The following is a 25,238-nucleotide window of genomic DNA, read 5'->3' on the forward strand; positions in this document are numbered from 1 at the left end:
GAAAAATGTACCCTGCATTGATTATAGCTTATTACTGTAGATACATAATGCATCAAAACTATGAGTGCGAGACCGCTATTTCTTATTTATTGATTTGGTAGTGACTCACTTGTGGCTCTTCAAGTATCTCAGCAAATGTGTTTACACAAGGAGGTGACAAATCATTTCAGGGTGATTGAGAGTTGATGTAAGAACTGTGAGCAAAATGGATTTTTACAGCCAGCCAAAATACACTGCCTGGCCGAAACAAAGTCACACATTCTAATATTCTGTTGTACCACCTTTAACTTTGATTATGGCATGCATTCGCATTAGCATCGTTTTGATAAGCCTATGCAGTGTCACAACAATTATTTCTGTCCAGAGTTGCATTAATTTTTCGCAAAGATCTTGTATTGATGATGGGAGAGTCTGATCGCTGCGTAAAGTCTTCTCCAGCACATCACAAAGATTCTCAATGAGGTGAAGGTCTGGACTCTGTGGTGGCCAAACCAATCCTGGTATTTTCATCTTGGAATATTCCCATGTCAACAGGGAAGAAAACTTCATCCGCCGGCTGTCCCTAATAGCTTTTTGTCAAAGGTCACGGTGCCTCCTCTTCCTCTCCGACCGGTGTTTTGTCGACCTATATCCAGCTTGCGTTGAAGCTGCTGTCTTAGTCTCTCTGTCAGAGAGCAGCAGGGAGAATGTCTCTGAAGCCAGTGCAGTACGTCCACATAGAGCTGAAAGAGCTGCAGTATCACCTGCTGTGTCTCTCTGTGTCAGATAGAGACAGAGGGACGCAGCTGTACAGCATGGGGAGCTGCTGGAAGAAGCAGCAGCAACTTGAGTGCGAGCTTGGCACAGATGGACAAAATGCTGGCAGCGCGTGCAACACTGAGGCAGTTAGCAAGGAAAATACCTGAATAGTCACTTTCTAATTTTGCCGTTAGAGTACCATGGCAATGAATAACAGTCTGAAGCTCAGAGTATTCGATAAAGTCCTACCATGAACATTCACTTTTAGAACACAAACAAAACCTTGGATCTCTGTAGTGGTGATCCGTGGGAAAAGCATCAAAGTTTTTTTGACATAACAGTTAGTTTGTTAACATGAGAGCCACCATCATGAAATTCACAAAATTCATGGAGAAAAATTCTTCAGTACTTCTTACCACTGCTGACCTTAATTTTGCCCTAACAAGGCCTGCAACCAGATATGTGCACAAAGGTCCATGCTATCCTCCCAGATCCCACCAAAACCATGCCCCCAAACAACAATTACAAGCAGTTAATCCAACAACAACAATTAATTCCCATGGCCAGAGATATACTTGCCGTTTAATTATGTGTTTGCGTTTGTGTTTGCGTATGCATAGGGTTAATTTCTGCGCACAACCATCTTTCCCTCACTGGCTTCCCTAGTAATGAGTTGTTTGATGGACTGCAAGCAATATCGAGTTGGTGGCACCATTACTGACGATTAAACCTTGGTTTACCAAAACACCACACCAAAGAGAATGTAGACACCAGATAAGGTTACCAATTTTCTATCTATAAATAAAATGCTTAAAAGTGTATGTTTGGTGAAACTAAAGTATAATTTGCACCACTGGTCAAAGTCAAGCAAAATGGCATGAAAAAGATACTTTTGTTTGGTGTCACAGAAAATGTCACCACTTAGTTCTTAGTGTTTGGTAGCAAAGAGCAATGGAGGACGACTTCTGCAGTCTCAACAGCTCTGTGACTCAGCCTTGGTCCAAGCAGGAGCCTGTCTAGTTTATTCATGCTGTTTCTCTTTGACAATAGCCTAAACAAACTGAGTGGGCAAGGCTGGAAAACACACAGACAGACACACAAAGTCAGCCCTATTCATACGCACATGCACACACATACACAACGCCTATGTGTACTTGTTCAGAATTACAATGACGCAACACTTTGGTAAAGGTCTTAGTCAGGTTAAACTGTTAACATGAGCCCATTGCACCCTCCGACAGAGGCTCCCTGTTGGTATTTTTATTTGCCTGAAACAAGGTCAGTCACCCGGTGACTGACAGGGGTAACCAATTTACCACAAAAATCACAACTTCTGTTTTTTGTGTAACTTGGGTCTGAGGGAAAATGTAGAGAAACTGGAGATACTGTAGCTCTAAAAACTCAAAACAGCTGCCAATTAAGCATGGCATGGCATTTCTTTTATGGGAAAGAAATTATGATACCAGTTGGAAATAATGTGTCCTTATGAATTCAGATTTCATTTATTTGCAGACAGGAGAAGTCAAAAGTAAAAGTGAAGACATTTTAATGCCAAGAAGTCAGTAAACACTGACTTCACTGAACTTTGTTTACTGGATTATCTAGGTTCAGATACGGGTCAGGTAAAGACGTACTTCGGGTCAAAAGCTGATTGCTCAGTGTTCGTAAATGGCTAGTCCATGTCATAGAAAGTCTTTTCATTTCATCACATTGTGTGTATGTGCCATTCAGTCTGTTCTGAGCATGCACCTCACTCAAGGTGACAGACTTTGGCTCTTGTTGTCAGAGCTTTTCACACAAAACCCCCAATAACGTCAGAGCTTTCGCACAAGAAAAGCAGAGATGAGAAAAGGACATGACAGACTTAAAGACAGACAGGAAAGAAGTTTCTTTACAAGTAGAAAAGAGACAAACCAGTTATGTATCTAGTCTGCATGAACACAAACACTTCTTGGTTTGATGGCTGTGACAGCATCACAGCTCCTAGAAAACCTCTTAAAGGTGTGTAACACTTAGGAGGATCTATTGGCAGAAATGGAATATAATGCTGAAATAAGAATTGCGTTTTCATTACTTTAGAATGAACTGCTTTTTTCTACATAAGCCGTGCGTCCTCTTCCACAGAGTCTGCCATGTTGCACAGCCATATTTCTATAGTAGCCTGGAATGGACTGAGTTTTTTCTGATGTGTGGGGTTGACCCGCGTGGAGGTCAGGTTTGGGTTGACTTTCTAGAAAATGCCAAGTCACAAAGCAGGGGTCAGAGTAGATTATCAATGGTTTCCAGGAATGTTGTGCACAATAGTCCATCTTCTACTTTCCTTTACTCTTTTCTGTCTGTTTCTATCTCTGTCCCATACACACATTCATGCTGCTGGAGCTGTGTGCACGGCAGCACATCCAGTGCGATCTTTCAGCACAGTGGATCGGTGCTCAAAGTGCAACAAAATAGGTTAAACCCTGAAAACTGTGGCCAGACACTAGGCTAAGAAGAACAGCATAGACCTACTCATGTGGAATACTATTCTGTCAACATATGAAGGAAAAAAACAGGAGAGAGCAAGAAAGTGAGAGATGCATTGCATCACGGTAAGGTTTTTGCCAATACATAGCTCTAATTCCTACACACACTGGTCCTTTAAATTGACTTTTGCAAAGCATTATTGGACTAACATGTGTAAAAAGTGGATTTAAAAAGAGCTTTGGGGTCATTTTTATATTAAACAGACACAGTGAATAATAACGCTCCCTCTTCTGCTGTGATCCTCTGTGTTATTGAACACCAAAAGCGACAGAATTGGCTCCATTTTCCAGGAAATAAACCTACACACACACACAGACATTTTTTACAGAGTAGCTGTTTGGATATGTGACACCTCTGCCTTGGTTGGGTGGCTCAGACACGAAATGTAATATGATGCAATATTTGTGATAGCCCCGAGATCTCAGCGGTATTCTGCAGTAATAGTACAGCTTTGATTGATGGAAAGCTCAAGGCAAAATGTCGGCGCCTTCGAGGTCTTCATTGAGCAAGAGAACTTTGTTACTTTCTGAAATAAGCTCATCTTCAACTGTTGACGTGACATTTCAATCTATCTGTCTGTCTTTCTGCTTGTGTTTTCCCTCCGAAAAGTTTCATCTCCACACTCCGGTCCCAAAGGTTTTAACTGTATTCACTCCTTTGTAACTCTAATTACAAACACACACACACACAAACTAATATCACTCTTATTGTCAGTTTTCTCCGGGGATCCTGGGTGTCTGTTCAAGCCTGGGTTTGCCATGTCTATCTCCTGCGCTCAGTCTCTTTGTGTTCATGATGGTGTGTGTGTGTGCGTGTGTGTATGTGTGTTTGAACAGGGCTCTGCATTTGCTTGTGCAGGCACTCTGAAGCATCTGTGTTTACCGTCTCAACAGAGAGCGAGAGATTGAGTGAGAGAGATTGAGACAGACAAACCGTGGACACACACAGACATGCCAGCCTCTGCAGTGAAAACAAACGCTCCTTTGCCAGTCTTCCCACACTCCCTCTCTTCCTCTCTTTGTCTCTTTTTCTGCATGTCTGTCCGCCCATCTCTCACACAGTCTCTCTTATGAATCATAGAACAATATGGCTTGAAACTTAAATGTGCCCATCTTGTTTCTAGATTCTTTGTTTAAATAAAAGTCATGACAGCAATACCACTATTGGGTATATAGTTGACTCACACGGCTCTGACTTAAGTCACACGTGAGCCCCAAAACTTATAACCTTGGATTCTACTAACAAAATCAGAAAGGACTGGCAATGCTGTTTTGACTTGAACACCACTGACTCCTGACTTCAAGCCTTCAGGCTCAAACCTGATCTCCTCCTGAGCCCACGGTGGAAGAGTCCTTTGGGACCAGCAGCATACACAAAGATAGAGCAGGCAAAGATGCTGCTCTCAAACAGGAGGTTGCCTTTCTGAAAAGATATTAAATTTGAATAAAAAAGCGGAGCCTACAACTCAGGATCCAAAGTCTAGGACTTTGTCGGGGGGACATGGCTGTCTGCACTGGAAAATTGGTTGACTTTACATTAAACTTGACTCTGTGGACTTGAAACACCACCTGAGATTTGTCCTGCTTTGGGGTTGAGCTTTGGGTGCTGTTTTATCTTAAATGTAGGCTTGACTGGCTAGGCTTGGGACTAGCCTGTCTTCAGATTTGTTGTCTTGACTTTAATCCCAGTTTTTCAGACTTGGGACCTTACTTTTGGATTTACCTATGTGACCTGTTGACCGTTGTGACTTTGAAAGGGCTGGGTCTTAACTTTGGACTCACCTTTCTCGGCATGGGACATGACTGTTTTGACTTGGGACTCACCTGTCTTGATTGGGGTTGCCATTTCAAAAAATAAATGCAGAATCTGTTACTCAGGACCTAAAGATTGGGACTTGAGAGTAGCTTGAATTTTTGTGGAACTGTCCTGCTGGACTTGAAACTTGACTTGAAAATTTGATTGACTGTTTGTACTTGACTATGTTGATCTTTGCACATTTGATTGGTTGTGACTTGTTTATGTCCTCAATTAAACATGCTTGATTTGAGTTAAAATTTAACTCATTTGAATTTGGGCTTGGGATTTTCCACTTTTCTTTATTTATTATCGTATTAAAAGGAATATCTTTGGGTTTTAGTCTAACACAGTAAGACATTTAAAGACATTACTGTGGACTCTGAAAAACTGGCACAGACATTTTTAACCATTTTCTGACATTTTATAGATGTTGCAGCCCTAGATCAGACATAGCGATTACTTTCTGTAATGTGAATGTAAATGTAATGTGAATCTGTATTGTGATTTGATAACCACTGAATAATAAAACAATTTGTACTGGGGCTAGTAAAACTTTGTGCAAGTAGATTTCTGAGCCTGGCAAGTGAAAAACAAAACAAAAACATTACCGTTGAACTTTGATATCTGATCAGCACTGCCTAGTTTGACAGTCATCTGTTTACTCTAAATGGGACCATCGTTTACAAAATGAACATCATTCTGTATTTAAGAAGACTTGAAACTAGTGACTGAGACCTTAAAGTCATTAGGAAACTGTTCTTCTTTTTGCAACAAGTGTAGTTTCCCCCTGCTGGTCATTAGAAAGAATGCAGGTTTAAAGCACTTCTGCATTGGTTTCACTTTTTTGGTAATATAGAGTTTATGTTTAGGACTTAACCTGTCTTAACTTGTAATTTGATTTGATTGGCTGTGTTGACTTGTGATTTGATTTGATTCAAAAATTCCTGTCTTGACTTTGCATACTCTGCCTTGACGTGGATCACTACCTGGGACTGTCATCAATCTGGTCTTCATTTAGGTCTTGACTATCTTAATTGGATCATTATTTTAATTAAAGGGACTGCAGTGCTTTCCAGCAGACAATTTCAGTCTGAGGGAACACAATGATGGACAATTCTCTTATTAATATTCATCGTTGTGCTATTTCTCTTGATTTTAAGTGTGGACACATACATCTGAACAGACAGCATCATTACAGAAAATATGCTGTACTTTTCTTATGTCTAGACAGCAGCTCTTTATTTAAGTATTATCCGTGTTCAGTGTCTGTTTCAATTTGTCATGTTGAGCCCTTAATCTGTCTCCATATTCCTCTTTCTCGCAAACTTCTATGTGTGTCTGTCTTCTCCTCAGGCCTACATCTTCCTTTTTCTTTATGTTTCTCTTTCCTTGTCTTCCCTTAACCTTTCTGCCTCTTTCCTCACTCTCCGTCTCTTTTTCTTCTTATGCCTTTTAGCCAGTTTGTGTCTACCTTTGACTGAGAAAACAGTCACGGTGACACAAAGTCAACCAAACTGTGTATAAGTAGGGATGAGGAAGTCGGTTCAGTTCACTCTGTGCATCTGTGTACTGCTGTGTGGATTTGTATTTGTGGAAGAGAAAAGGAGTTAGTGAAAGCAAGAAAATGAAAGAGAGAGAAATAAAGAGCCGTCTGTGACTTGTGTCTCCTCCTAATGTCCTATCAGGACTTTAGGACTTAGTGTTAGGTCATTGTTATTGTTGAGCTGAGACAGCTGGAGAACACTAGCTACAAGGTCATAGGCCATGTGTGTGTTTGTCTCTCTGTGTGTGTTTAGTCTTTAGTCTGACAAGGTCCGAGTACCAAAGGGACGGGGCTAGACACGTCTTGAATACACAAGACCGTTATTATCCAAAGCCCCACTTAGGGACTTGTCCTTTTTCACAGAACTTTGTGTTTGACTCAAGCTGGTGTCACCTTTTTGATTCAATGAAAAAGAGGAAAGGATATTAATGTCATCCAGACAGAATATTGGTCATCTTACTGCAGCTGGTGTTGTCTTATTATCAAGCACAGACAACAGATAACCATTGAGATAAGATATCATATTAAAACTGTACATCTATGGTTCACTCATCTCTGCACTCGGCAGCTCCCATCATACAGTAACTCAGTAATTTTGCTTCTCTTGCTCTGTGGTTACTGATGAAAATGAGAGGCTGTTCATTGTTTTGCATTAGCTTTGGGGCAGTATGAAGGGTTGGGCAGATGGTCGATGCCATCGTCCATCGCCGATGGCTATCAGTCATTGACCACTGAGCCCTCTGCCATCGGAGCATCATCATTTTAAAAGCCTTCTTTATTTGAGGTAGCGTTTCCTCAGAGGTGCCGTAAGGCAGGAGTTTCATTCCAGTTTTGATTTGTGTGAGAGGGAGAAAAAGAAGCTGTTGGCTGTGGCACTATCGTTACATCTCCATGTCCTGTTTATTATTTCCTTATTGAACCTGCCCAGTCAGGTGAACCCAACATGCTTGGTTACATTGGTGGCAGCGGGGTTTCTTTCTTGTGGGAATCAATCTGCTCCTGTCATTGAAGAGTTTTTTCTTTTGGCTGAGTGAGACATATCTCTTATGGGACAGCTAACCCCCAATCTCTCGCCAAAAAACAATCATGTCATCGACATCACCCAACTCTAGCACCTAGAGAAAACTTTCCACCACTGTCAGCCAAATATTCTGGTGATTGCTACTTTTGCGCATGTGTTTGTCCCTGCACAGTTTTTCTGCTGAGCTATGAGCGCGAGGCGGCAAGTTCACATTCAATATGTTCCTATAGATAAGATCAACTCACCAAGCATCAAGAAAGGAAATATTCTTACACCTATTTGCCTTATTAAACATAAAAATATAACTTTACACCTTTTGAATTCAAGTCTCTTTCTTTTTCTGAACTAAGAGAAGCTCAGTGGGTTTATTAACTCATTGCAACACACACTTCATTCAAACGTGACCAAAAAAAAATTGAATAAAACTCATGAAAACTTACTTGGTTTGTCTTTCCGCTGTCAAACAATCACACTGGCTGAAATAAATCCTCAATTCCTGATAAAGCTGATAATATTCATACACTTGCCTAAGCCTACACAACATATTTATGAGGAAGCAAAGTACATAAGTTCTCCTGTGATAAAGTATTAAAACCTTCATGCTAATGTGGTTTTGTAAGTTAACAAACACAGAAACAGCACAAACAAGCAGCAGGCAGTATAATTGTACTGTTTTTTTAAAAAAAAAAAGCTGTGTTGCCTCTATTACACTTATTCTATCATCATATTATCCACTTAATTGCAATTCATAGGTTGAATAGACAATTATCTTGTTGTACTATTCTTCTAAGTTGGAACCAGATTTGCCAACACACCCCGTTGTTTCTACGAGGCCAGACTGTATTGTGCAAGCTGAAATGTTTATCTTCAGGAGTTGGTCTGTCTGCAGCCGTGCTAGTGTCCGTGAGGCTGTAACACTCATTGTAAAAACAATCAAACCGTTAGAAAGATAAACCAAGGAGTCTGACTAATTAAAATTGTGACATTATGATGGTGCGAGGTGAAAAGTCTGGGAACACCAAAGTCAGCGAGATTCCTGGCACCATGGATATCTTTACCAGATTTCATGGCAATCCATCCAATATTTGTTGAGATATTTCAGTCTTGACCAAAGTGCTGGACCGACCAACTAACTGACATTGACATTCTGAACATTAAAAAAGTCCACTTGAGAATGACCGTAACCAGCCCAGATCTGTACCTCACCACACATCCCCAACTATGTTAGATGATGACCTATCTTTTCAGCTTTTAATTAACAACATCTATTTCAAATTATTTCAGAAAATCGATTTGATGATAGTAAAGATGTGCTGATCAATTAGTCGGTTTTCAGTACTTTGTCACAAGATGGTTCATATCACAACAGTCTATGTCAACTGTAACTGACCACATGATCAAATGTTGCTGTCTCTCCCTCTGTTTCTGCTGCGACTGCAAGTCTGGATCACACTTTTCCTCATCAATTAAATGTCAATATGACCACCGCTCTGTTATTATTGGCACTTTTGCATGACCTACGCTTTAGTGACGATTCCATCTTCAAGCGCTCAAAAAAATGGATTTTGCGACGTACAAATGTTCTGTTTCCTCACTTGGAGAAATAAGTGGGGGAGCATTACTCCAGTGTGTTCTAGTTCCACCACACCTGTAACAGTAACGTCACATCCAATTCAAAAGCACATGTCACAGTCACACGTATGCACAGGCCAGCATGTCGTCGGTATCAAGAGGAGCAATAGACTCTAAGAACAAGATAAAAAGAAGGGTTAACGAAAGAAGAGAGGATGTGAGTAAAGAAGGCAAGACAATGTGAGGGGAGAAGAGGGAGATTGGAAAAAGGAAAAGGTGGAGAGGGAGAGGAAGGAAAGGAAGACAAAGCCTGGCAGTAACATAGAGCAGTTTTGAAGAAAATGCGTGATCTACTAGTCAGTGTTTTATGATGAACACAAGATTTCATTTCTAATGAAAGGAAGTTTACAAAAATATTTAGAAAGAAAGGAAATTGGCACATCAGACTTTTAAAAAATCGGAATTGGTCAGGAAAATAGCAATCAGTGCATCTCTTGTGGATAGTTAATTAGATTTAACAATATTTCTACCATGATGTTTTCCTTGTTCAGAATTAGAAGCAATCACCTAGTGAGTCTGGCATTCATCTGGTTAAGTATTGGAGGGATTAAAATTGATGTACAAGTGGCAAAGAGAATTATCATATTGAGCCTGGTCAGATCACAGTAAGAAGAGGTCAGAAGAGCTCTTGTGGGCTGGCAGTAAAATATCATGGTGACATTTTCAAAAGCTTGCAGTTGCTTTTCAGTGTGTTAATACCAAATCTTCCTTTTGTTTGTTTGTAGATCATTGATGAGGATGACACACAGTTCATGACCAACTGTGCGCCTGCAGTGACGGAGAGCACGCCTCGCAGACGCACCAGGATACAGGTCTTCTGGACAGCGCCGCCTTCTGGGACTGGCTGTGTTATACTGAAGTGAGTTTGATTTTTGTTTGATATGGTGCATTCGTTGAAGAGCAAAAACTGCAATATCATATAAGTCAGCTTGAAGAAATTTAAAAGTAAAACCAGTGGTGGGAGAAGTCATTTGATTCTTTACTTAAGTAAAAGAACTAATACAACAGCAACAATACTCTGTAAAAGACATGTATTCATAATCCTACTGAAGTTAAAGTACAGAAGTATTGCTGAAAAATGTACTTACAATATCAAAAGTAAAAGTACTGGTTCTGCAGGACTGTTCAAGCTAACCTTTACTGATAACTGTTTTTCAGTTTTACTGTTTGCATCTCACTGACTGAGACGATTCGATATGCATCGTGAAACGTTCAACCATACAATGCATCTTACATATTTTGAAATACCAAATGATTCAGTACAATATGAATCAGCCCTGTGACGATACAGTATGATACGGTAAACTGTGTGAATCTTTACATTTTGATTCTATTAATGCTACATTCATAGGGGACTATTTGTTGTAAGAAGAAACCCTGATAGTATTACTAAATTCAATTAGAGCAGAGATGGAGTGAAGTGGACATTGCAATGGTGTGAACATCTTATTAGGAATCTTATTTTCAAATGAGATACTGTAGCCTAAATGAGAATCCATGAACAAACTTTAAAACTGTTGCAATGCATTTTTGCAATGAGATGATCTGCTGCTCTGTTTCATATGAAGAGTGCTGTGGTTTTGATTGAATTTGACTGTGTAGAGGAAGTGGGGTGTGGAGGAACAGCGATGCTGCGTGTTATCTGCTCTCTCAGTGACATGTCATCTCTGTGGGTCAGACTCGTGGCTCTGTACGCTGCTGTCCGACATGTTTTGCATAAATAATTTGCAGTAGTGTTTCTCATCTTTCTCATAAAACCTAAACTTATTCCACACTTGCGTGTTATTAAAGTTTGGTCGTGCGATGTCAGTTCTTTCCCTGTCAGTTTTGAGGAAATGAAGAGTAGAGACAGGAGAGGGAAGGGGGAGCGCTTGTTTTGCGTGAGCAAGCCTGCAGGCGTCCAGTGAGAGCGGTGCAGGCAGAGGCAGGAGGAGAGAGAAAACGGAAGAAAGCTATAGCGACAGTTCACTGATGCCGTAAATGAAACATATGCGCCTCCTAATGAGATGGATCGATACGCTACATTCAGCTTTTAACTGATACAGGCCATCTGAATTGATGCACTCATATCTTACACATTGTCCATTACACACACAGATGCATGAGTGACTCATTACACCCCACACTTTACTTTAACTGTCATGTGTCTGTCAATGTAAAGCTCGGCCTGTTATCCCAAATACAAAAGCTCACTGCTCTGAAAATACACACTTTGGAGTTTCTGTTCAGCCAGTGCCTGTCTCACTGCCTGTCAGACTGCATTAACATATTTCTCAATTTAACCATTAAAAAAACTCTAATGATTTCTAAGCAGGCGCTCACTCATTCAGTAAACATTCTGCGTTGATTTGAACATTAATAAATGTGAAACAGGCGAACACAAACAGATATTTTGGCCCAGAATGGAAATTTCAAAGCAGATCATGCTGGCTGGAGTTGTTGTCAGAGAAGCTAGTATTTCAGCTTAGCATGTTTCTTCAGTCCCTGATGACATATCATAGTCGTTTCATGATTTATTACAGTAAATATATTGCATGTTTCTCCTTTAACTGTGATGGTCTCAAATGTCCACACATTAATTTTCATGCCGTGATGAAATGAATGGAAATCAGAAGCTGCCTCAGAGAGGAAATCAATCTAAAATCCATGCGGTGTGCTCTGGATAATAACGAGTGCCAATGGAAAATAGTTTACAGATGAAATTAAAAAACCTGGTATGATCCATCAAGTTCTATAATTCCACAGCAGCATGAGCACTTTATCTACAGTTTCTCCTTTCTTACTCTCACAGCAGAAAGCAGACATCCGGACCGCTTGACAACCAGTGAACACTGTAGCCCGGCAGGGTCATAGTTGTTATTAGTTATAGGCAACACATTAACTAAGCTAATGCCAGGTGTTTCTCCAGAAGCCAGGACACACTGTGGCCTGCGTAAAAAGGACCGGCTGTACAACAAAGAGACAGATGATGATTACGGGCGGCAATTTGTGGTTTGAAGCAGGTGTGACACTAAACCTGCAATGTGTTATTTCAAGAGTGGTGTGTGTGTGTGTGTGACCTTAGTTTTATGTGTCTGTCTGAGATGGCAGCAACAACTCAAAGAATACCCCCGAAACTGTGAACTACTGAGAAACATCCGACGCGCTTTATCAGATCAAAGACTTTCTATTGTTTCATGAGGACATGCATGATAAGCATTTACTGCTCGGTTTTGTGTGTCTCTCCGTCATTTTAAAGGTTCCATAAAATGGCTGTGAGACTGCTGCTTTAGAGATTTGAGTGTTTCCTCAGGAAACGGGATGGTGCTGTGAAACCAGTGGTGGTGGGGTGGTAACTGAAGTAGTGTGTATGATATGAATATTAATGATGGGAAGAACATGACTTATGTGTTGAAGAACAGCCTTACTGAGAAATATTTCAGCCAATACCAGTTCATCACAGATATGTTGGTATTAGTGTATTAGTCTGACAACAAATGCCACAAATGATCATGATAACGATAATAATAATGATCCTTATCAAAATGTTTGTTATGCGTTTATGTAAAAAAGCTGTAACCTCACCTTTGACATTTTACATACAAAGAGCAACATAAGCATTTATTTGCAGTTGTGTTTCTGTCCACTCGATGAATGGATGTCCATCATTCACTCTCCTTTTAGCTCTGTTTTGGTCTCCACCAAGTCGGGTATCTGGATCTTAAGTGGCTAAATGCTCCACCATGTTCAGCATCTAGTTGCTAACTTTGTCTGGCTGCTGTTTTGTGTTGTTTTAATGGGTTTATCAGAGCTTTTTCACAGAACAAACATCAAAATTGTCTTGTAAAAACTCTAGAATAGCTTCACATCAGTTCTATTATATGTTATGCATTGGAGGTTTTCAAAAAAAAGATAATCACCCTCTATTATTGGACTTTTATGATTTTATGTAAATCTACAAAACAGTGTAGATGAGAATTGTAAGATGGAACCAAAACGGTAATGTTGGGGTAAATAAACAAATAAATGATTAAACACTTCTGTGCCTTAATGGCGTGTTCATGCCATGGGGAGGCTTTGCAAAAGACACTGTTTGACCATTATCCTGGTAGCTTGCATATATAAATGGAAACCATTTTGTCTAACTCTGCGTAAAGAGAGTAGCTGTGCACACAACACTTGAATCGAGTTCAGGGTTGTGGGTTGCCAGGTTGTGAATAACATATGGGTCGACATTGTTGGAGATGGGATCGATACTGACATATTTCACTTATATATCGGACTAATGTCACAGATCTGTGTTCCAATATTTAAAAGAAAAGTGGATTTGTGCATTTTTAAAAATTCTATGTAGTGTTTGGAGGAACTGTGTAGATTGTGTTTCACAGATGATCTGGCAACTTGGGTGATGTCAAACATAGAAAACTTTAATAAAGTTTGAGGGCCATGCCAATTTTTTCTGGGAGAAACAACATAATGGGAAGGGCTTGTGTTGGCAGGTCTATGTTCTATTCAGAGGTAAGCAGGCCAAATATTACGAAGTAGACACTGACCTGCTTGACTCCAGGGAACAGACCCACCAGCCATATGTCCCACATATAAACAGGATTTTTTTTTTTATCCCAGACATCAGAGCATGTGTACCTTTGTGCTTTTGGTGTTAGGAATACTGTTGCAAACCAACAGACCAAATCCAACTGATGCCCCTGAAATGGATTTAAAGGTAAGGGGAGACCGTATCTTTCAAAAGTTGTCACAAAATTACAAAATGGATGGAATGTTGGAGTGCAACATGCATCAGGAGAAAAAGGAAAACGCCTGAAAACACATTTTGGACACATATTCATTGTGTAGTAGGGCTGCATGATATGGTAAAAATATTCTGACAGATATTAGTGGGAATGATCATTTTTGCATCACAACTTTCATTTTCACTGAAAACAACTATTAAAATCATGTTGAGGCCTGTACAAAACAAACATGTTTTCTCAAACTCTGGAGAACAACATGTTTTAGACCAGGTCACCTCTGCAGCACTACAGTGCTTCATTATAGGGCTGTTTGTCACACATTCTTTATTGATGAAAAAATGCAGTGTCTGAGTATTGCACTTGGCCATATTGCAATTTCGATATTTTGATTAATTGTGCCATGTCATTATAATAGTTACAACACATTACGTCCAGATGCAAACTAAGTGCACCATACCTCTAGTGCTGATGCACTATTTCTTTAGGTCTACATGCGCAACATATAGCCAATCAGAATTGATGTGAAGTTTAAAGCAGACATGATCTGGTGACGTTAATGATGTTTTGCTTCATCTTTAACTGCCCTCTCTTCTTCTTCAAACTCACAGCTTTGAAAAGTTGAATATTTCTGCAGGAAGAAATAAAACTTTAAACAAGGGGAAAGCCTTTGTTTCTTATCCGTGCTCTGAATCACAACAGCATTTTCACAGTAATCTGTGATTAAAAGTTATTATTGCACTTTACTTACAGAAGCTATACTCACATCCAGAGCTGTATATATTCTGTTGAGGGCATGCTCTGTCACCTCAGCTGCTCTGTGGAGAAAAAAGTTTTGCATTTGATTGAACACAGTGGAATGCAGAGAAGTCTGTGTTTGGCCCCTGGACTACAATACTTTGACGCTCATGTCGTGATGAACACATTAATACTTAATGTTGTTCTTACCAGAGCCACAGGCTGTTGTGGAATTAAGAGAAAACTGTTAGGTAGAAAGCCGAAGAGAGCAACAAGACTGACTCCAGGAAAGGAAAGACATAAAGGATTGTTTTGTACCCACAATGACAACAATTTATTCTTGCACAAATGGAATATTTTATGATTAAAAATAGCTCTTAAAATGAACACATGATGAGGTGCAAATTGTGATTCACGCCATCTGTGTGAGCACAAACAAATCATATGTGGGCTCACACAGGTACAGTGAGTTATGACAATATGTAGCTGCTGGCCAGTGTTTGACAAATGAAGAATACAAATGATAAACAGCCGATATCTCAGAATGAACACGCCTCTGAAATTGTTTCTCCCCTCTGCCCACCTCCCACCCTCTTTCTCCACAGTTCTGCTTTTTTACCCTCTCTCTCGTTTCCATCTCCTCAGCCGACTTCCCGAAGGGAATAACCTCCCTGACACGCATCTCTTCCTCCTCTGAGCAAGATGCTATAACTTGCCCTTACCTCCGCAGTATACTCACAGCTGTTACGTTTAATTTATCTGCTGCTGCTGTATGACAGATGGCACGTAGCCATCCCAGTGTTTGCTAGTCCAATAAATCTAGCCCTGCGTAGGCGAACATCTGCTATGCAAATTCACCTCGTATTACTGTCACTTTTGTCTGTCAACGGTGAGATAGAGTTCTAGCATTACCCCATCTAACGTGTACTTCTTTCTGTCTCACTCTTGTCTTGTTTCTCTAACTATCCACTCTCTGCTGGTGTCACTTTTTTTTTATTTTTTTCTGTTTTTTCCCATGGTGCCTCTGGCTCAGTCTTCAAAAGTGAATTCATGTCAGTCAGGGAGGAGATACTTGGCAGTGGGTCTGTGCTATAAAATGTCACTTTAGTGGACAACATTAGCAACTGTCTCCTGTGAATCGTGCCTCTCTCATTCTGGCAGCGCACCAGAATTTGTGCATCAGCTGTAGCATGCTGCTCAGCTTAGCCTGGTTAGCCTGCTCATGCAGCATTGCTGCTCCACTGTACAGAAACATGACTTCCTGTTTAGTTATAATGAAAATAGACAAGGATTAGAGTCAAACTGTGTGCAGACATTATTCAACCAAAGTCAGGTTTATCTGGGGAACTCAAAGGAATACATATTTTTCCCCTGATCGTAGTGCAATTTATCAGTTTCAAGTTTGTCGTGCATGGCCAGAACTCTCTCCACAGTGCTCACTTTACTGCCGTTTTTGCATTTCTTTTGACCAATCACAAACTTGCTATGAGGAACTATGTGCGCTGTTGTACTGCTGCAAAATAGTGTCCCGGGGGGTGGGGGGGTGGGCAGGGTACATGCCTGGGAGTCAAGCAGTCAGCACTGCAAGAGAAGGTAACAGCTGCTAGCTTCTTTACGTTCATGCCATTAGTGTCCCGGGTGCTAATTTGTCATTTTCATCGTGTAGGTTGCAGCTTGGAGGTTGTTGTTTCAAAACATAGATAGTGGATGCCGCAATGCCAACTGCAACCAAGCATTCAATGACAGGCTTATACCCACAGAGTGCATCTGTTCAGTCAAACTAGTTTCACAAAGAAGGTACTTTCTTTCTGCAGTGGAATCTACCATCAGAACTACTGAAACTACTGGAACTACTTTCTTTTCTACAAGAAATAAAGTAGTACCTACATGAAGCTGCTCACAACAAGGTCTGTGGATTATCTTGAGTAACTGGCCAAGTGCCAATTATTGGAGAGAAGGCTAACATCTCTCCAGCCATTTCACCAAAACTCAGCAACTCACACCAGAAAAATCTAGATGGATAAACAGCACTACAGGCAAGGGGGAAAAAATATATATTTTTGACTTTGGGGTGAACTGTCCCTTTAAGCAGTGCTTGAGCAAAGCTGCAATGCGCCCTCGCGTGCGGACGCTGAAGTTGGCATCCAATTCACAGCCTTCAGTAGTGTAACAGAGCCAGAGTAGCACATTTTTAAATGAGTATGCTATTGAAGAAAAAATGAGGCTGATTACAATAATTCTAAAAATGCTGAATATTGGTCAGTATTATCAGTCAGGCCTATAATCACCCCCCATAGTTCCTACAGGAAACTGCTCACAACACGGTCTGGCGATTATCTTGAGTAACCGGGTCGTGATTTCTGGAAAGAGATAATGCAGCTGAGTTCTTCAAATGTATCTGATGCTTTTAGCACCACTGCACTTGTACCATCTAGTTCCATTATACTGATGAGAAGGCAGACATCTCGACGGCAGATATCTCCAAAACTCACCAACTCATACCAGAACAGTACAGACTGATAAACAGCATTAGGGGCCAGGCCAAAAATATGTATTGCTGATTTGGGAGTGAACTCTTACAGTAAGAATTATGAACAATGAGCCACTGTGTAGACCTTCCATTTTTCAAAACTAAATGGCACAAATGTTATTTTCAACATATATTTTTTGTTTTCTCTGCTGTACCAAAAATGTGTATGTATATATATGTGTGTGTGTGTAGAGAGAGAGACTATATGTTGCCAGTCCTGCATGTCTAACACGTGTCTCTCAGCTTATTCCAAGAAGCTTCAAATACAACTCCTCACACACTTGGGAGGACTCCAACACTTTTCCCTCACTGTAGAAATCTCATCAGTCTTTTCAATGCTGTAGCAGGTGTCCAGAGTTTTTTTTTTTTCTTTTTTTTTTTTTTATTTGATGCCAGCTTCAGCACCTGGCATTTCAAAATAAATGCACCTTTTTTCTTTTTAGAAGGAGGGTAGTAAGAGCTTTTAGTGACAGCTGTAGTGCTTAAAAAGAAGGACTTGTTTTTATTTCCAGAGATGTAGATTTTTATTTATATATTTATTAAGAAATATAATGGCAAAGAGCCAACTCTGCTCTAAAACTTTAAAGGGTTAGTTTGATATGAAGGGAAATGCGTGCTTTTGCTGAGAGCAGGGTTTGGAGTTTTCACACTGAATTGGGCTACTTTTGATTTTTCTAAAATCCATATTTTTATTGAAATAACCGAATCCTACTAAACTGACTCCAGATTAGTACACACATACACGAGCATGGTACATGTTACACACACACACATATATACAACGTACCATGCTCAGGCAGGTGATAAGAGAGGAAGAAAAAGAGAAGAGAAATCAAAAAGACAAAGCAGCACGTTAGCACGATGAAAACCGACCATTCCGGTCTCTGGCCAGTCGATCGGTGCATCCCTCTTTTGTAGCCCAGACCTGGCACCCTGAGATGAGAAAATTGATATCACACTCAGTACACGGCTACAGCCAGCAGCTGGTTAGTTTAGCTTAGTTTAGATTAGAAAGCCACTAGCTCTGCTTGCTCTTAGGCTAATAAACTGTCCTGTTGTGGCTGACCTAAAGTAAAGAGTAACAGAGAATAACAGAGAAAGGCAAACAGAGAGAACAAGGGTAAAAAGAAAAAACAAACACTTTTATCATAGCTAAAATCAAATATCTTTATCAGTGTTACAAAAAGTTTCCTCATAATATTTTCATGACCTTATGGCATAATAATAAAAAGCACTTCACTACAAGTATACTCTGTGTCTGGGCAAACTTGAAGTAAAATGGGCAGCTCTATAATCACAGCTCCTCCTGGTGGATCGATGAAGGACTGCAGCTGGTTCCCACACATGTTGCTTAGGGGCATTTCAAGGCGGGGCCACATTTACTACATCACCAATGAGGGACGTCATAACAGCCAAGGGCGAGGGTGGGGCCTAGCAGGGATCTGCCATGGATCTGTCAGGGACGTGTCAGAGATCAGAGAGAAATTCTAGGTGGTTGCAGCTATAAATTTACTGTTGCCACTTAGCTGGCACACTCACTAGCTGGGAGAGACGGTTTGACAAACTGCTTCGCGTACAGAGTTCTGTGTTATCAAAGAATGTTGAGCGCTGGCAGAAGGCTTCCATAAGGATTTATGAGTTCCAACAAGCACACCAAACTAGTCCTGTAATACTAACCTTATACTCATTTATAATGACATCATAATAAAAGAGGCCAGACAACCTGAGCAGTCAGACTGTCGGTGAAGTTTTAAACATTTCCTCAAACCTATAAAACAAAAGCAACCACAAAATTATGACACAAACAGTACTTTCATCGTAGTTTGCAGACAGAAAGACTTGTTGGTTCAGCTTTGTTTGTGAGTGTGGAAGGTTTTCCATTGCAGCGAGGGTTTGTTTTCAACCTTTCTGGCTGTGACTGCTCTTCTTTGTTGCCCCATCTGACTTTGTTGCACTGATGTCACTGTGTTCGAGGATTTCAGCTGTTACTTTTACAGGTACAGTGTTATCATAACCGATAACACTGATGGCCGAAACCACAATAAGACCCACATTGCAATAAACCATAATTATTTTTTACGATTATAATTAAGATTAGAAGTGAAATAATTAGTTTCTAAATTGAATTAACAAAAGAATTAATATACAACAATTCCCTATATGATAGTGCGATTTGGCTGTTGATTGCCCAACAACAATTTGATTACTTGAACTTGACTTCAGTCAACATTTTCCATTATGGATATTTATGGACCAAGCAATTAAACAAACAGAAGATCTTCAAATTAATCAAAAATGAAAATAACTGTTCTTTACAGCTGTACTCAAATGCACAGCTGAGCTGAGAGTTTTAAGTCTGGAATCAAGCCATCCAGCTACAAGATGAGTCGTGACCATAAAAGCCATTTGATGTGGAGCAAAAAAAACAAACAAAAAGACTGGAAAGGGGGGGGGGGGGGGACAAAGGTGTACATAATTATTTTAAGAATGCAGAACTTACCATCATGATACTGATTCTTTTTAAATTCAACATATGTCATTAACAAGTGTTATTATATCTTGTAGTTTGTGTTGTGTGGGTATATAAATGATATTCGGGGGGTGGTAAACATTTCCATGGTAACACACACCAAATTACATTAAAACAATACTAAAAGACTATTATGTGGTGGGATCATGGGAGTTGTTGTCTTTGTTGCTAAACAAGCATCACTCCATCTGTCATGTTTGTGGACAAGGTAATGTATTAAAGTTATATTCACGTTGCGTTTAGTCTCGTTTGCTGACTTCCTTCCTCACTCTCTGAAGTATCCGACGCGTCCCGTGTTCTCTCAAAAGTTGTAGCAACTAGTGGCTAACATGTCACACACCCATATCTTGAATAAATTATAGATTTCGATGGGTTTGACCACTGTTGTAAGCATGCAGCTTAACAAAATATATAACCTAGTTCAGTTGTTCCCAAACCTTTTCGGGCATGGCCCCCTTCAGAAGCCAAAAAAATGTACAAGCCCCACTTCAATCGCACAATTATTATCAATCATTGGGGAAGCAAGTGATAAAAAAAAGAATTCAAGTTGAATTTTAGTGAAATAAATGTTAGCATGACAGCATCAGCAAACTCCTACATTAACTTTACTTATTTGACTTAATATGTTTCCCCTGATCGTCCACACAGCCCCTGCAGTGGTTCTACACCCCCATGTTTGGGCACCACTGATATAGATCAAGCGTTTTTAGACATTTTAATAGAGAAATATTACATATTATAGCTGTAGGGCAGTGCTACTCTTTCTTCATCACATGCTCTGAAGCTCCACTTGGGACTACGCTTCTTTCTTGCTCTAAGTTCACACAGTTAAGTGATGTGGGAGCCGCACACCTGAGAGAAGTCAGCTGTTAAAATACTCTCATCAGTTTCTTGGCAAGCAGAACGTGTCAGCAGCTTTCAAATAGCACTCTCTATCATGTGCTATCTCTGCCCGGCTCAGCCGCTACTGGCACCGGAACTAACGGCAGCAGCTTCAAGATGCAACGTGCAACTTTTTCCCTGTGAGGCAGGAGGTGTACTGTCAGGCCTGCCCTCCTCCTCCTCAGCCGGTCAGATTTTTCGCCTCGGCTCTCGTCACTCATCGTGCGAAGCTTTCCGACTTGAAACAACATGTAGCCTGAGGCGGACGGAACCAGCAACTGCAAAGCCTCCACAGGCGTGTTTTTAACTTTTCCGCCACATATTTAGCTTCGCTGTTTATTTTAGATGTGTGCTTTTCTTGTTACCTAAGTTTACCTTGGTTATGGCTTAGGTGAAGTAACTTATTGTTATACAAGTGATGATACAAAATAATGCGTCTTAATAGGTAATGTGAATGTGCAAAATGTGGAACTGTTTTCAGTCAGTTCAACCCATGATTAAGTCCATTTCACCAGTGAATATTTGGTTTTTACTGAATACAAAGCTAGAATCAAATCTGCTTTTCAAGTCAAATTTGTAATTGAATCCAAGTAGATTTTAGTTTTACAAGTAATGACATTTATAAGTAACTTTAACCCAAAGATTGAATTTAGATCTGTAATTGGCTGTCTGTTTTTGTTGCAGCCTAATTGATATTCACATCCTGCATCTACAATCTGGAACTGAGAGGAGCTGTGGTGGAATGAAATGCTGATTGAATATGTATCAGACACAGAAATAATAGGTGTTGCTGAGTACGTTTTTATTTTATTTTTATTTACTTTTCATGCTTGATCCAAATAACAGAGGTTCTGATTCAGAAGATTGTGATGCAATCAGCTAAATTATTTCAGTGGAGATGACTGATGACTGACTACATATGGTTCAATAATGATGTTTCTTTTTCCTCACAAATGATCTTTGGCAGACACTGGCTTGGAGAGACCCAGACAACAGCAAGCAGTTTTGTTTTGGCCTGTTGTATAATAAAATTTAAGTTCTCTAACTTTAGGAAGTAATCTGGCCTCAGTGATGTTTGTTAGTTCCACTGGTCAAAGCATTTTATATTTCTAATTGCTAGTAAAATGTGCAGGGAGGTTTTATAACAGATTTGTTAGTACTGATGTATAATGAACCTGGATCATTTGTAAGGTCGGGTTCTGTTCACATCTAAACCAATACCTGCATCTGGACTTTGGTACCAGTATCTAACTTTAAACTTGTAATTGAATTGTAAAAAGAAGTCCAAACTTCTCAATTTCAACAATGTTATTCCTTTAGTACTTTTACACACCACAGGAAAAAGAAAAAGAAATTCCTCCTTCTCCTCTCCGAAACATGTCCCTACAACCTCTTGCCTGTCAGTCCATCACCAGGTTTTGGACATACTAATAAATCTCACCTATTGTTTTAGAGAACTAAATATTATGTTGGCAAGGAATTTAGGACACAGCCAGTGTCTGAGTGTTGGGTAGTGCTTGTACAAATGCTAAGCTAATGTCCTCCAAGGCAGTTATCTCCAGCAACAACTTATCCAACAAGCTAATTAAGTTCGTGGAGGGTTCCACATCTGGCTGCAGATGTGCCAACATTAGCCGCGGCTGCTGCAGGACACTTCCACATGGTATTTGACCAGGTGTTTCCTCAGGTTAGACATGTTGCCCTAGCCAGCTTTGCTGTTTACATTACAAATATTGCAGTTCTGTCTGTGCAGAGTTTTGAAATGTGTAACCACACTTGTGACCCCTTTCGGCTCACTGTGAGTTGAACGAGCTGCAGCAGTGAGTCTCGCTCGCTCTTTCTCCCAATACTCTGAGTCAGTGGTTCCCAGTCTTTTTTCCTTGGAGTGCCCCCTGCTTGTATCTGAGGAAAGCTGAGCCCTTCCAGCCTGAAGACGTGCACACAAACTAAAGAACAAGTGATTTCCAATCTTAGAACCTTTACCTCTTGGTAAGTGTCTCTGTTCTTGTATAGCCTTAACATTTTTTCTTTTAACAACCCAGCAGAGCATATATACACTCATTCTAACTAAAAGAACAATAATGACTCATTATCACAGAGCTTTAGAGCTCAGAGTTGTGGGCGGCTAAGTAGGGCACCTCATTTTACATTGTTTTATCTGGCGGAACCATTCATTGGATGAGGAAACTTAAATTAAATTTGAAATGAGAAAGGGAAAAAAAGTAAAAATGAGAAAAAGGCTGTGTTTTATATCTTATTGATTATTAATCAATTTTAGCATTTTCAACTATCGGTTAAGGAAAATGCACAAGAGTCGCAACCCTAATAGGAAGTCAAGTCTACTTACAGACAAGTTACACATTTTGGGACATGAAACTTTGACATGCTTTCCTTAAATTTGTCACCCGTCTGTACAATTCTGTCACAAAACAAAATTTTGGTCCATAATAGCACAATAACATCTCATTTAATGCGATGAAGAGGTGAAAAAAATCATTTATTATATATGTATTGTACCACAGCTGTAAGGTGCTGGAAAGGCTTGAAAATGCACCTTGAAAAGTCTTGAAAAGTCCTTAAATTTGACTTTGGAAAAGAGTTACGAGCCCTGAATTTTTTTTTAGTTGATAAGAGGAAATCTGATTTTGAGGACCTCGGAGCAGAAAAAGTCTTGGGGGCCACCTGCAACCCAGGCCCGGAACCCAGGTTTGGAACCAGTGCTCTCAGTTAATGTCTCATGTAGATGTGCTCTCAGGTACCAAAATTTGGCGCAAGTGATTTAACGTGAACAGATGCTGGTGTGATTGGTTGGTAAGCTTAAAAGCGCAGAGTTGGGTACCCAACCAGATTTTGCCAACATGGGACTGTACCCAGAGTTAACTTGTAATGTAGCACATTGCAGATGTTGTGTTACTGTGGTTATGATTTTTCAACAGGGGATGATCTGTTAAGCTTGACTATGTTTGAGGTTTCTTGTTACATGTCTACCAGCATTACGTGCAATTTGGTTCTGGGCAGGTAGTGTCTGGTCAATGTATTTAGAGCTTTTTAGTTGGAAACTACTGCCTGCAGTTGCTGGAATTAGGTTGATGAGAGCAGTGACACTTGATCACAACAAGTTGAGCTGATAACTAGGGTTAGGCACTGAAATGCAGAGTACAGATTCATCAATCAATACCAAATTTCGGTGGGCACAGTTGGGAGACAGAGGGACAGAGAAAGAGAGCCATGATAATCCTGCAGCTTGTTCAAGTCACAGTGAATCAGGGCAATGGTGAGTCAAAAGTGGAAAAACAGATGCGCCACTGGGTACCAGTAACCATTTCCAAGTATCAGTTCAGCCCAACCCTTGATATCTCTCTATGGGCTTACCAGTAAGACTGACACCTTTCGCATCACACAGCCATTTGATCCATTGTTACTGATTAGTGCAACAACCATCTTCTTGAAGCAAAAAACGAAGTTGCTTTGATGTGAACACTGATATGTGATTTTACCCCCAGACATTTTCATAGTTTTCAAAAGAAAGCATCTCACGAACACTCCCGCCCATAGATCTTTGAAATAATCTTCCGACCGCAGGTTTGACAACCTTTTGGAGATGAAAACAGTTGGCACTAGAAAGTTTTGTTTATATCTTGAGACTATATAGTGAAAAACACCTTGATTACATTTCTCTTTCATGGGGAAACTGACAAATCTTCAGATGGTTTAAATAATGGCAAGACACCCACACAATTTCCCTCCTTTCTCCACCTTCAAAGCATCATCCAGTTTCAACTGCCGCCTCTTATGAGGAGGATTTCAGCAGGAACCTTTTCATATTTCTGCCTTGTTTTGACTTCTTATCTTTTGCAAGCGCAACATGCCTGTATATGCAAGCTCCTCGGGGGAACGGCAGGGTGTGTACGTACATGTGAGATTGTGTGTGTGTAAGTGAGAGAGATTATGCGTTTGTGTGTTTGTGTGTTCCACCCCAGGTCACCAAGGTCCTTTCTGGTAGTTCTGATGAGCTCAGCCCAAATCTGTTCTTTAATCTCCAAAACCTCCTGAAAAGTCTTTCAGTCTCTGGAAACATTTCCACCCGGAGCTAAAAGAGACACAGTGAGAGAGATGAGAGAAAAGTGAGTGTATGTGGATAGAAAGAGGGTGAGGTAGGCTGCTTTCCAATCTAAGTTTTGCTATCCTGTTGATCACTTCTCATCTCCTTATCAAGTTTATACTTACATTTCTCCTCTCGTTCCATCACTGCCCTCCGGCCGTCTGTTCATCACATTTTCACCTCACATCGACCTTCTGCTCGATCGCTCCATCAATATTCTGCTGCTGTTACTGGGAAGCCTCCAGGAGGAGGAAGAGGCCACCAGTCGTCTGCTCGCTCAGTGACAACACAAGTCTAAATGTGAGACTCTGTGAAGATGCTTGACAGCGGGATCTAAACTATTCTGTCTAGACGCAGTCTTGGACAGAGACAAGCCTCATGTATTCATCACAGGACTAGATTATTTCAAGTATACTCAGCTGTCAGAAACCACTGCTGCCTGGGTATTTACTGCTATTTACTGTCAAATCGATGA

General features: G+C 40.3%; 1 protein-coding gene across 1 annotated transcript in view; it reads left to right on the forward strand.

Annotated features, from left to right (window-relative positions):
- Positions 1–25,238, forward strand: part of spon1b (spondin 1b) — a 131,644-nt gene that overhangs the window by 11,323 nt on the left and 95,083 nt on the right. Inside the window, exon 3 of the mRNA XM_084733851.1 lies at positions 9,980–10,113. Coding sequence (XP_084589977.1) covers positions 9,980–10,113 — 134 coding nt within the window. The remainder of the gene's footprint in view (positions 1–9,979; positions 10,114–25,238) is intronic.

Source organism: Lutjanus erythropterus, chromosome 13 (assembly GCF_056507025.1).
Source record: "Lutjanus erythropterus isolate fLutEry1 chromosome 13, fLutEry1.hap2, whole genome shotgun sequence".
Taxonomy (NCBI): domain Eukaryota; kingdom Metazoa; phylum Chordata; class Actinopteri; order Lutjaniformes; family Lutjanidae; genus Lutjanus; species Lutjanus erythropterus.